The following is a 12,863-nucleotide window of genomic DNA, read 5'->3' on the forward strand; positions in this document are numbered from 1 at the left end:
TCAAAATAAAAACAATAATAAAAAGAATAAGGGTTAAAATTGTAATAATATAAATAAATCAAATGGCAACAATAAATTTTCACTTTTAGAGTTAAATTGAAAAGAATAGAAACATTAATGAAAAAAATAAAAATCAAAATGATAAAAAAAAAAACAAACAAACTATAAACTTGTATTAATAGGTGAAATTAAAAATAATGAAATTTTTATAAAGGGTTAAGGAAAAAAAAATCATAGGAATACAAATCAAATCTAAAGACATCAGAACATAATAAAAAAAAATTTCTCTCTCCTTTCTCAAATCAAGGAATAAAAAATAAAAAAAATAAAATTTTAGAATAAAAGTGAATTCTTAAAAACTTTAGGGATCAAAAGGCATCAATTGAAAAGTAGACAAATCAAAGTTTACTTTTCACGTCAAACTTGAAATTACCATCTAGTTTTCATTTGTTTATTTTTTTTTTGATATTCTATCTTTGAATCTTGTTATTTATTTTAATAAATTAAAAGTAATTACTTATTAATTTGGTCACAAAGACCAAATCACAAAAAAAAAAAAAAAAAAACTCAACATCTAGAATGAAAAAAAAAAAATTATAACCATAAGGGATAACTCAATTAGTCAGATTTTGAGTTTGTTTCTCAATGGTCACGAATTTAAGTCCCCTCAGAACCACTAAAAATTTACATAATCGTTAATTTTAGGATCCATGAGATTAATCAAGATATACACAAGCTGGTCCGAATCCTTACATTAATAATAATAAAAAAAATCATTGCATGGTGAAAAGGAAAAGATGCATAATATTCACGATAATAAAACCACCATGTTTTTAATTTCTTTATAATGTTTAACATTCACGATATTAATTTTTTAAAATATTTTGAATAAATAAATAAACTTGTTACACTTGGTTTGGGATTTAGCAAAAATTAGAAACAAATAGACTACTATTATGTACACTGTAGTGGTCGGTGATTTGCATCACAGGAGCAAAAAGCTCACATCAAAAGTCGGTGAAAAACAAGTTTTGAATTGCTTCCTGCCACAGAAAACCACAGTCCAACACACCTCCTCCACATATGTTTTTATGTTAATATTTTTTAACTAATTTATATATAAAATCAAACAAAGTTTTTAAAGAATATATAGCATGAGAGGATATATATATATATATATATATATATTAGAGAGATGAGAGAAGGACAAAGTGGGGCGGCCATTCTCAAAGGCATTGAAGACAGCATGAGAATCATTATCCTGGGCAACATAACACCAGAAAAGCAAGATCATCATCTTTAGACAACGTGCACATGATATCTGCCTTCACAGGGTGAAATGATCGAGCCTGTTTAACAATAATGTTATTTTTTTAAAGTGTTTATATAAAAAAATTTATATTAAAATAATATATTTTTTAAAAATTATTTTTGAAATTCATGTATCAAAATGATATAAAAATACCAAAAAATATTAATTTTAAAAATAAAATATAACCTTTTTAAAAAACATTTTTAAAATATAAAAACAAACATACATGACAAGTGCCAAAACAAAAGGCAATAGCTTTTTTTTTTAATAAGCAGGAGAGTGCACTTACAACTTACAAGTCTCTCGATGATCAAACTTGTCATTCCATTATGTTATTGGATATGCCTTGATGTTCCTTTCCTCCTAGTTGGGTGGTGGTTAAGTGATTTGTTTCCTAATTTCTCTCTCTGTCTCTTCTTTTTTTGTAAATTGCAGATTAGTTTTTTTTTTTTTTTTTAATATTATTACTTTGGTCTTGTTTCTTTTAATATTTTTATTTTTGTTCTTGATTTAATGAAGAAGTTATGTTTCTTTTCAATTTAGTCCTTCAATTCCAATTTATCATATATTATATATATATTTTTATAATTAATCCTTATTCTTTTGGTTTTTAATTTTTCTTTCTTACTCCTTTTTAAAAAATGTTTTATTGCTTTTCAATTTTCACAATTCAATCCAAGTTTATGGTGTATTATTTGTTTTTCAATTTTGTTATGATTTTTAGTTTTTTTCCTTTTTATTTGAGTTATTGTTTTTTCAATTTAACTCTTCAATCAAAAATTTTTAGTTGCCCTCTAATTTATCTTTTATTTTGATTTTAACCATCATTATTTTAATTACCATTTTTTAAAAAATTCTAGATCCTTTTGTGTTGTTAATTTTTTGCCCATTTTATTCTTTAACGTTTAATTTTCAAGGGATTATTCTTATTTTTTTTTTTTATGTATGTTGCTTTTAATTTAATGATATGGGTCACGGGTTTGAAAAGTTAACATGAGTCGACATTCTTTTTTACTTAATTTTTTTTTTCTGGTTTTATTATTTAACAAATGTTTTTTTTTTTTTCTTTTACATTACCTTTGTGGTTTTATTTTTTTACCTGTCAAGTTATCTCAGTCTCATGACTTAGACCATGAGTTTGACAGGTTAACCTGAGTTTGCCCACCTCTTATTATAAAGGTTACATGTCTATTGCACTATCTCAGATTTACTTGGGCCAATCTTTTTTCCCTTTTTTTAATTCAATTTTGTTCTTCAATAGATTTTTTCCCCTAAGTATTGTGAATTTTTTTTAAAACATTATTTGTTTTTTATTATCTAATTAAAATAAAACCAACATATTAATCACATTCAATGATATAACATAAATTATTAATTTCTCTTATTTCTTTAAACTATACTTGGAACACCTTATACATAAATGTTTTTTAACCTGTAGCTTAGCCTCAACCCATTACTAGTGTGTGTGTTTATGTGTGTGTTTATACAAGACATTTACCTATTGTGTTTGCTAAATTTTATTTATTCAAATATTTTATTTATTTAATCAAACTATAATAGAAAAAGACACATATATTAAATTATCTGGATAAAATAAAATGAAAAAAAATTATGCAAGGTTGTATGTATCATAAATATTATTTGAAAAAAATATTTTCGTCTTAAAAAGTAAATTTATCCATACAAAAGATTCAAAAAAAAAAAAAAACTATAGATGAATGCCAATGATGTCAGTGCCACAATGAACTGATCAATTGACAAATGCCAAGTATATCATTGATGCTTGGCATGTAGGAGTTAAAGTAACGGTAAATAAAAAAGAGATCGTGACTAAAAAAGAGATAGAAAGGTGCACAAGGGAAGTCATGGAAAGAGAGATGGGGAATGGGATTAGAAGGAATTTAGATAAGGGGAAGGAAATAGTTAAAATGACATTAGATGAAGGTGGAAGCTCTAATAAAAAATATTGAAGATTTTATAACAAAACTTGCAAGCAAGTCCAATAGTTCCATGAAGCTAAATGGATAGCAATATCCAATAAATCAATACAATCAATAAAGTTTAATATCTTAGTGAACCTATTATCAATATTAATAAATAGATAGTTGTATTTTCATCATTAACGACCAACTTGATATGAAGAGTCAATACAATCATTTGGTGGATCTGATAACTTTGTTGGATTATCCTTATCATCATCTTCTGGTATATGTTGTAGGGTGAGAAAAGGCCTAGGAGGCATTTGTAAGGATTCAACATCTGCCTCAAGCATCTCTACAACTTTATGCATTGAGGGACGATCACTAGGTTTCAGCTGTATACACCACAATGCCACAATAATTATCTTCTTTGTAGTTTTCTTCTCATATTCTGTGGCATTTTCTTGTATTTCTATGTCCTTGCCTGCACTAACCTGGTCATAAACCCATGAAGGAAAGTAAATTTGGCTTGAATGATTTGCCAATGCATTCAAGTTCTTCCTTCTTCCTACCATGTCCATCAATAACATCCCAAAACTATAGACATCTGCTTTGTAAGAGACACCTCCAATATTTTTATAAAATAGTTCAGGAGCCATGTATCCTATCGTTCCTCTGGCGGCAGTGAGGGGCACAGTGTTATTCGATGTTGGGTATAATTTTGCCAGTCCAAAATCTGATATTTTTGGAACAAATTTTTCATTAAGCAAAATGTTGTGCGGCTTGATATCAAAATGCAAAATTTGCATTTCACAACCTTGATGTAGATATTCAATACCACGAGCCACCCCAAGAGAAATCTCATATATTCTCTCATTGCTTAGTGGGATGCTACCTTGCTTGGAAAAAATATACTTTTCAAGAGACCCATTAGGCATAAACTCATATATAAGAGCACGTTTCGATCCCTCAACTGTGAAGCCTATGAGTTGCACGACATTGACATGGTGGATTCTTCCAATTGTGGCAACTTCATTGATAAAATCTTCTCCATTGGCTTTTGACTTGCCCAATACTTTAACTGCTGCAAAACGACCACTACGAAGCTTTCCTTTATATACCAAGCCAAAGCCTCCTTCACCCAACTTGTGTCTAAATCTGGCTGTTATCTTCTTAATCTCTGAATATGAGTATCTTATGGGCATGAGATCATTATCATGGCTTTGCAAGAATTTTTCAATATTGTCATACATTGATAAATTTCTTCTTCTCCATTTGTAGATCAGTAAAATTACGAGACATGAAAACCCAGAAAGGAATAAAAGTGCACGATATATCCCTGTGTGAAGACATCACAAAAACAGTCAATGTTGAAAACAAATACATTGTTTGTTGTTAGATTTCCATATCAACACTTTTTCATGAATACTTAGCATAATAAAATAAAATATTTATACAAATATTTCATTAATTTTACAGCGGGTACTGGTGTGTGTGTGTGAATGAGCAAGTGGACACTTTGGCTCATGTTCTTTTTAATCTGTTTGCTTTTACAGACAATAAAATGAACCATACAACATTTTAAAAATACTCGGCCAATTTGTACGATTAAAAGCTTTTCTTTCCATTTCATTGAAATCATGATTTATAATTGAAAAGACTATAACAATGTTAATAAATAATAATTTTAGGTAAAAAAAAATAAAACGTTGATATGCATTTAAAACAATGAAATGGTTAGGAATCGACAAGAAGTATTTAAATTTTAAGGACTTATTTTTAACATCTAAACTGATGGAAATAAGCAAAAGGTAAGGGATAAAACGTAAAATACTTACCAATAAGGAGAAGTAACGTAATGAGCAAAATTGTGAGAATGCTTAGTAAATTTGAAGAGATGGTGCCCGTCATGTAATGACCATTTTCTGCCAAATAAAAACAACATGGCCATAAGGAAAAAAAAACCTTAAAAACATAAACAAATATTAAATAAGACTAAAATCCACAAACAATTATGTCCACTCTTTAGAGAAAGAACATTGAAATATCATCTTAACATCCTGCTTGTTAAGAGGTGAAGGCTTGAAAAAGAGAAATTAGTGTATCATCTATGAAAAAATCTTCTTTGTTATTTGACATTAAGAACCCAGATATGAATGAGAGAGAACTCTTCAATTCTTAATAACGTCACTGAATCCATCCTTTCCTTATCCATTTTTCTTCACAAACATAACCTAAGATTGTGTTTTACAGGAATAATGGATTAGATAAATTAGAAGGATGAAGAAGAGAAATGATGAATGACTTATCATTAATCTAATTATTTGACTAATGGAAGAGCAAAAGAATGAGAATTAATTCATCCAAACCGAAAACATTATCCTTATTCTTTCCCTCTCATCCATCTAAAGGAGTCGAAGGAGAGGCATAATCCATCTAAATTGATCAAAGGTTTTAAACTAAAATTGAATCCTTCCCAATATCCTTATCCTACTTTCTAAAGGATATATACATTCAATCCCTCTATCCTAATCGTTTCCCTCTCATCCATCCTCCTTCTAATTCCCCCTAACAGAAGGAATTTTTTTTTATAAAAAATAATCCTAGAGCAATTGCCTCGAGAAAAATTGCTTGTGATCTTCAATGTGATCTTTCAATCTTTTAGATAGCTTTTAGTTACTTTCTTAGGATAGAAAAAATAGAGACACTAAAGACTTCAACATATTTGGCTAAAGAGACAAAAATAATGACATGAAAAAATATGTCTCCATAACAATTGTTTAGTGAATTTTTGTACTTTCAAAATAAAAAATACACAAGGAATATGTCTCCAGAGAAATATTTTTTTTTTTTTATCCATAAAATATTTTTGTAAAAAAAATCTTAATTCCAAAATTATCAAACTAAGACATGGAACGATAAAAATGGTTATTATCATATTTTTAAAATCTGACTTGAGAGAAAGCCAGGTCACGTGGTGGAAGGGTCAACCCCAGATAGCCCTTAAACCAGGTTAACCCAATTTTTTTTTTTGAAAGGATCAAAATAATGTTTTGATAATTTTTTTTGCTAGATTGGGATTTCAGGTTAGTCGAGCTATTTCACAAAATTTAGATATGGTTAAAGGGGATCACTAGATTCGGATCTCAAGTTGATTGAGCTGTTTTTGTTCTGGTTAAAGGGAATTGTCAGATTGTGATTTCAGGTAAGCAAGCTATTTTTTTCACTCTTAGGTTATAGTTAAAAGGGATTGCCAGATTGGGTTCTTGGTTGACCGAACTTTTAGTTCTGGTTAAAGGGAATCACTATATGAGTATTTCAGGCTAGCTGAGCTATTTTATAGATTTTTGGTTATGCGAAATTGAGATCTTAGGTTGACTGAGCTGTTTTGGTTCTAGTTAGAGGGAATCTCCATATCAGGATTTTAGGTTAGCCAAGCATTTTTTTTATTCTAAATTTGGTTTTAGTTAAAGGGATTGTTAGATTAGGATCTCAGGTTAACCAAGTCATTGTTTCTAGTAGAACTACCAGATTGAGATTTCAGGTTGAATAAGTTAAAGACAAAGACCAAGCTTCTGGTTAAAAGGGGTTTCTAAATTGAGATTTCAGGTTAATTGAGCTAAAGGTAATATTTTTTGGTCTGGTGAAAGGGGATCATCAAATTGGGATCTTTAATTAACTAAGCTATGGGTTCTAGTTAAAGAGAATCTCTAGATTAGAATTTTAGGTTGATCGAGTTAAAAATAAAGACCAAGATTTTGGTTAAAGGGGATTTTTAGATTGAGATTTCAAGTTAACCAAGCTATGAAAATATTTTGGTTCTGGTTACAAGGGATCGCTGGATTGAGATTTCAGTTTGATCGAGGTAAAGACAAAGACCATGGTTTTGGTTAAAGGGGATCTCTAGATTGGGATTTCAGGCTAACCGAGCTGAAGATAACATTTTTTGTACTGGTTAAAAGGGATCATTAGATTGGGATCTCTGATTGACCGTGCTGGTTTTCAGATTTTGGTTATGGTTAAAGGTGATCGCCAAATTGGGATCTCATGTTAACCAAGCTATTGGTTCTAGTTAAAAGGAAACCTTAGATTGAGATTTCAGGTTGGTCAAGCTAAAGATAAAGACCAAGGTTCTGGTTAAAGGGAGTCTCTTGATTGAAATTTCATGTTAACAAAGTTGAATGTATCATTTTGGTTTTAGTTAAAGGGGATTGCCAAATTGAGATCTCAGGTTGACTAAGCTATTGGTTTTGGTTAAAAAGAATTGCTAGATTAAGATTTTAGGTTAGCTGAGCTGCTTTTCACATTTTGATTCTGGTTAAAGAAAATCGCTAGATTAGGATTTCAGGTTAGCTGCATTTTAGATTTTAATTTTAGTTAAAGGGAATCACTAGATTGGGATCTTAGTTTGACCAAACTTTTGGTAAAGATTTTTGATTTGGTTAAAGGGAATCACCATATTATAATTTCAAGATAACTAAGTTGTACACAATTAGATCGAAGTTCTGGTTGAAGGGGATTGCTGCGAAAACAGAGTTTCCCATTTCCAGCACCTTATAGCAGTCTCTCAAAGCTATCCTCAGCCTCTAGAAGGTCTATTTTGGGATTCAGATGATTTTTTTTATGATCTGTGTTTAATTACAATGTTGTGTAAATGTTTGTAATTGCATGGGTGTGTGGGTTAATTAGTAAGAATAGATGGGTATGTGTGTTTGTATTTTCTTATATGTTTTTGAATGTTTAAATCCAAAAAGACAAAAAAAATTAAATGTTTTTTTTATTGCATATGCTTAAGTCTCTTAAAAATGAAAAAAAATAAAATCATATCTTGCTTTAAAAAATAAAATACGTGGTGTGTTTTAGTATGTTTATGGAAATTTTTAAAAATATATATTTGCATGCATTTTAGATTTAATAATCAGTTTATTGAATTAATGAGAATTTGACCAATATTTGAAATAACTTTATAAAATTTTAGTTCATGAGAATTAATGGTCAATATTCTGGTATAAATATTGGATCTATAAGTAGATTGATAATTAAATATCATGAATTGACTATATAATTCTCAGAATTATTATGAATATTCACTAATTTTTAATTGAGAGTATTTTTTCACCACCACAAACTAGTTGTGGAAACCCCTTCCACCTTTCAAGATGAGTGACCCCTATTAGGGCACTTGTATGAATCTTTTCTATAAGAATTTATTTGAGTATACGAGTCCATAATAAATTTAAAAAGCCATATTTATTCACATGGATGAATCTTTACCCCGAATCATAGACAAACTATCGATCAAAATCCCATCAAAACCTTTCAATCATATTTAAACCACACAATGCAGCTTATCTTGGGTTAGAAGGTATTAATACTTTTCCTAGCAACAATCAATCTCTTATCCTTGAAATCTCTGATAAGACCAGTATATCTAAGTTTTCCTAACAACCCTAAACTAAACAACTAGATAATGATTCCCTAACACCCCGACTCGGCGCATCATGCGACATATACCCATCATAAAATTTGTTTTAAAAAATGTTTAAGACAAAAGCCATTAATAGTTAATTTGATTGTAGTGCGTGTATATATATGTTAATAGTTTATGGATATATGTGCAGTTTTCAATTCATCATTACAATTCCGCAACACACGTTGTAATTTACACATCATACGGTAGCAATAATAAGATGAGTGGATCATATTTACCCCAATTAAGGAAAAGAAAATATTAAGTGAAATCTCTATTTATAGTAATTTTGCCTAATAAGGTATATGAAAAATTGATCCTTACTTGTGACCAAGCCGAATTCCAGATACCGTTTTCCTGTTCCCAAAGAAAACAAGTACATTTAATATCAATGGATTTTAGGAAAGATATGTACAAAATGCTCAAAGCTTATGCATTGGAAAACACAAGGTCAAATGGTCAATGATTCATGACCGATGAAATGCTTAAGGTAAATTTATGAAACCATTTTTCAGATTGTTTTATTAGTTGAATATTAATAAAAAAAAAGAAGCAAATTAACTCACCCTTGTCTTGATCAAATGTCAGCCAGATATCTATATTCATAAAGAAAAAGAGAAAACTATTGTCAGCGTGCAAAATCTTGATAATGAATAAATAACAAGCCATGATATACATTGCAAGGAGTCCAATCCAATTAAGCCACAATCAATGAGACATCAATAGTCCTCACCTTGTAAAAACCAGGTTTTTCGCCCTAAAAAAACAGTAGTGACAGTGTTAAAAATCTTATAATGACGTTAAATAAATCAACGCATGAAAGAAACATAATATGTCCAATATCTTATTTTATTTTGAGAATATTCAAATTAGAGAGTTTCAAGTAAAAGAAACAATTATCTTAATTATATATTAATTTCAATATTATTTTATAAATAAGTTCTAGAATTAGAAGTTTTTTTGCACCTCATTGTTTTAGAAAAAACAATGGAGTCGGGGTGTTAATTTTTCTTTTATGAAAAGGCTCTGTTATTTTTTCTTTTTAATTAATGTCATTAATTAGAAGGGTATGAAGTAGGTACACATACCCGAAAATCATATCGATAGATATGATTATTTATTTTATTTATTTATTTATTTATTATCTCATACCTTCCTTAATTCTCATTTGACATACTTAATAGGTAATTACATAGCCAGATAGAGTGGATATTCACTTCATGCTCCGCTCATTGCCATCTTACATGAGATTTTACATCCTAGCTAGAGGAGTTAGAGATTTTACATAAAATTCTTGGCTAGCAAAGGGTCAAGATATTGTTTTTAATTTAATTTTTATTAGGTTCCATGTTTAATAGATAAATAGAAAAGCTCTTACCAAGTTTTGTGAGTACCTCATCAGCCAGAAATTCTGCAAGAAACACAAACGATTGTTTTTGTTATTAAATTAAAAAAAAAATGATCTTGATAATTGTACTGTTTACCGGGGAATATAGAAATATAATAACTAAATAATTGCCTTGTGCTTTATTGTGGGTCGGGCCGGGTCAAAAAAATCTTTAAACCTAAAATAAGAACATGTTGCTGCTGCTCAAGTATTTTCTAAGTTGCAACAAAAATTTTAATTTTTAACTTAGATTTTGATATATACGTTCAAAAATTGGTCTAGCCAGTAGACAGTGATTTATTAGGCAGAATACACTCTATAATGAATTTGCTAATTAGGTTTTTTATAATAATTATACACTGCGCATTTGGCAAATAAAGGTGAAAGTCTTGCATAATATTTTGTGAATAAAACTTAAATAATAATACAGATCTTGGGAAATGTTTTTTAAAATTAGTTATAATGCTGTAGGAGAGAGGTTTAAATTTGAGAGAGAAATAAAAAAAGATATATTTAATATATAATTGGGGAAGGGGTGTTTAAAAGTTAGCCCAACTACGGGAGTAATTTGCAACCTTTCTAATAATAATAATAAAATATTTCCTTTTTTTAACTAAATGTCTGTGTCTATATTTATAATATATAAGACAGAGAGAGAGGGAGGGAGGGAGAGAGCTTGGCAAAGTACATGACTATGAAAACTCTGTTTTCAACCATGTATGCTGTTTGTTACCTTTGGAGCTAATTAAATAGAATATTAATTAAAAAATGAATAATATGTGTAAAAAATAACAGCGATACGAAGGAGTTTTTTACCTGTTACAACTCTGATCGGATCATCCATGATGTTGGCTGTTTTATTAAAAAGAAATAAAAACAAATGTCAAATTAAAATAAGAGATTAATTGGCTGAAAACTTGAAATATTGTGTTACGAGACTAATTTTTCTTTCTCTATTGTCTTGTAGAAGATTTCTATTAAGCAATATAAAAATATATAAAGCAGATACATTAATTGGCCGAGAGAGAGAAAGAAAATACGTACAGTAAAATGAATATCCACAACTGTTCTTGTCGGCGGTGGCTTCATCGAGATAACTGCAGCGGTGCTCTTTGACAGAATCACAGCAGAAGGAGAACCATGAAAGCTCGAACCCATTCACCAAAATATCATGGACATATGTATACGACATATCGGCTTTGTTTTCCCGCAGAAGAGATGGAGGCAAAAAATAAATCAAATTTATGAGGCATAAGTCCGGCACCTCCAGCAAGCCGGCACCAACCATGACATAGGAATGACCTTCCATGTTGATGTATCTGGGAGAAGAAACACTGCTAGAAAAGGTAGAATTATATGCAGTCGAATTGCCATTTGTGCAAGAACTGGTATCCAAAATATAATCTGGAGGACTCGGTATTTGATTCTCACAAGTTATAAAAATCAACTTAGGGAAGTCGACGACTGAGCTAAAGAACTTATATGGATGATAATCCACAATTTGATGAGGAAGGGAGAAGCAATCATCCTTCTGAACAGCAGCATCCACAAGTCGAATTGTGAAGTCACTGTACCTGATTGCCTGAACATAATACTTTACCTTGTTCAAGATTAAAGTTGGACGAACGTTGTTTTCACAATCAAGTTCAAAATTTTGGTTGCCACAGCCTTTGGGATCGGTTTTTAATATTACGGATATTGCCACAAGAAGAAGGAGCGCAGTCATTGATGTTCTTTCTAGCACTGCAAGAATGGTGGGTGGATAGGATAACTAGCAAGAGAAGGGCTACATGCGCACCAAAGAGGTGCCTTAATATGGCACTGAACATTGAGAGACAAAATTTTTATGGGAAATAAAATAATGGTTTTGTAGATTTTGCACAAGAGATTTATAGGATATAACTGCATTATGTGTTCTTGAGATGATAGCAATTACTACTTGTCTACGAATACCAACTTGGATCAAGACAAAAGCAAATCAATGGCCACAAATTATTGATGAGTTCAAAGTCTTAGCTAATACTTATCTACTAATGAGATAATGGCTACAAAAGTCAAAGTATCCATTAGAAGGGTTCATTGAGTTTATTTTAAAGCCTAAAATGAAGTGAATTCAAGATAAAGACTCAAATCTATCAATCTGGATTTTTGTTTATTTTTTGGACCATATCTAGGGCTACAAAAGGGTTTTGGATGCGAATTAATTTAAATTAAAAACTAAACATTTATACCTTTCAAACGATAAATTATAGGCTCACTAATTCATCTAGAAAAAAAAAAACATATTTAAAGTTGGGTATAGAAAATGTCAGTAAAGTGTAAAAACAAAAAATATATTTTTTCTTTAAAAACTGTGGATTCCATTAACTACAACGAGTCCTTAATATTATTGGGTGCTTATGTGGCAGGCTTTAATTCACTTATTTTATAAGGATTTCATATAAAAAAATTAATGTTTATTTTAGAAGGCATCATCCTTTTGTTCAACAAGGATTCTTCAACAATTATTTTTCTTAGGTATTTTTCACTATCATATGAGACAAAGGGTGGAAATAATTTTAGACTATTGTTTTATTAGTTTTTATTATTTTAAACCTTATTTTAACTAGTTTAGGCTTCATTTAAATTAGATGTATGTTTGACCCATTAGTTTTAGGATGATTACATATAAATACTCTTATGTAAGGATTTTTATTTAGTTGATGAAATTTTATCTGAGTTTGTTGTATATTGCGTGTCTTTTTCTCTTTTTATAGTTGAGTGATTCTCATACTA

General features: G+C 29.7%; 1 protein-coding gene across 4 annotated transcripts; it reads right to left on the reverse strand.

The window, feature by feature from the left end:
* Positions 1 to 1,726: 1,726 nt before the first annotated feature.
* On the reverse strand, positions 1,727 to 12,019 carry LOC118060433 (rust resistance kinase Lr10). 4 transcript variants are annotated; one of them, XM_073405490.1, is made up of 9 exons: positions 11,520 to 11,660; positions 11,133 to 11,422; positions 10,905 to 10,940; positions 10,080 to 10,112; positions 9,435 to 9,458; positions 9,268 to 9,297; positions 9,026 to 9,058; positions 5,070 to 5,156; positions 1,727 to 4,570 (listed from the first exon to the last, which is right to left on the reverse strand). In XM_073405490.1, exons 2-9 carry the CDS (start codon positions 11,395 to 11,397, stop codon positions 3,432 to 3,434), a joined length of 1,647 nt encoding a protein of 548 aa, XP_073261591.1. In that variant the 5' UTR covers positions 11,398 to 11,422; positions 11,520 to 11,660; the 3' UTR covers positions 1,727 to 3,431. The 4 variants fall into 4 exon arrangements, with proteins under 4 accessions (XP_073261591.1, XP_073261592.1, XP_073261590.1 ...); XM_073405491.1 differs by having other exon boundaries at positions 11,133 to 11,425; positions 11,520 to 11,650; XM_073405489.1 differs by having other exon boundaries at positions 1,727 to 4,411; positions 11,133 to 12,019.
* Between the last annotated feature and the right edge of the window lie 844 nt (positions 12,020 to 12,863).

The sequence above is a fragment of the Populus alba genome, chromosome 17 (genome assembly GCF_005239225.2).
Source record: "Populus alba chromosome 17, ASM523922v2, whole genome shotgun sequence".
Classification (NCBI taxonomy): Eukaryota; Viridiplantae; Streptophyta; class Magnoliopsida; order Malpighiales; family Salicaceae; genus Populus; species Populus alba.

Excerpts from the sequence above, each read along its gene's own strand:
- LOC118060433 (XM_035073659.2), bottom strand. The coding sequence starts at position 11,814 with ATGACTGCGCTCCTTCTTCTTGTGGCAATATCCGTAATATTAAAAACC. Across the intron at positions 10,113-10,904 it reads TCCGATCAGAGTTGTAACAG|AATTTCTGGCTGATGAGGTA; the intron begins GTAAAAAACTCC and ends TGTTTCTTGCAG. Across the intron at positions 9,298-9,434 it reads AAAAACCTGGTTTTTACAAG|ATATCTGGCTGACATTTGAT; the intron begins GTGAGGACTATT and ends TTATGAATATAG.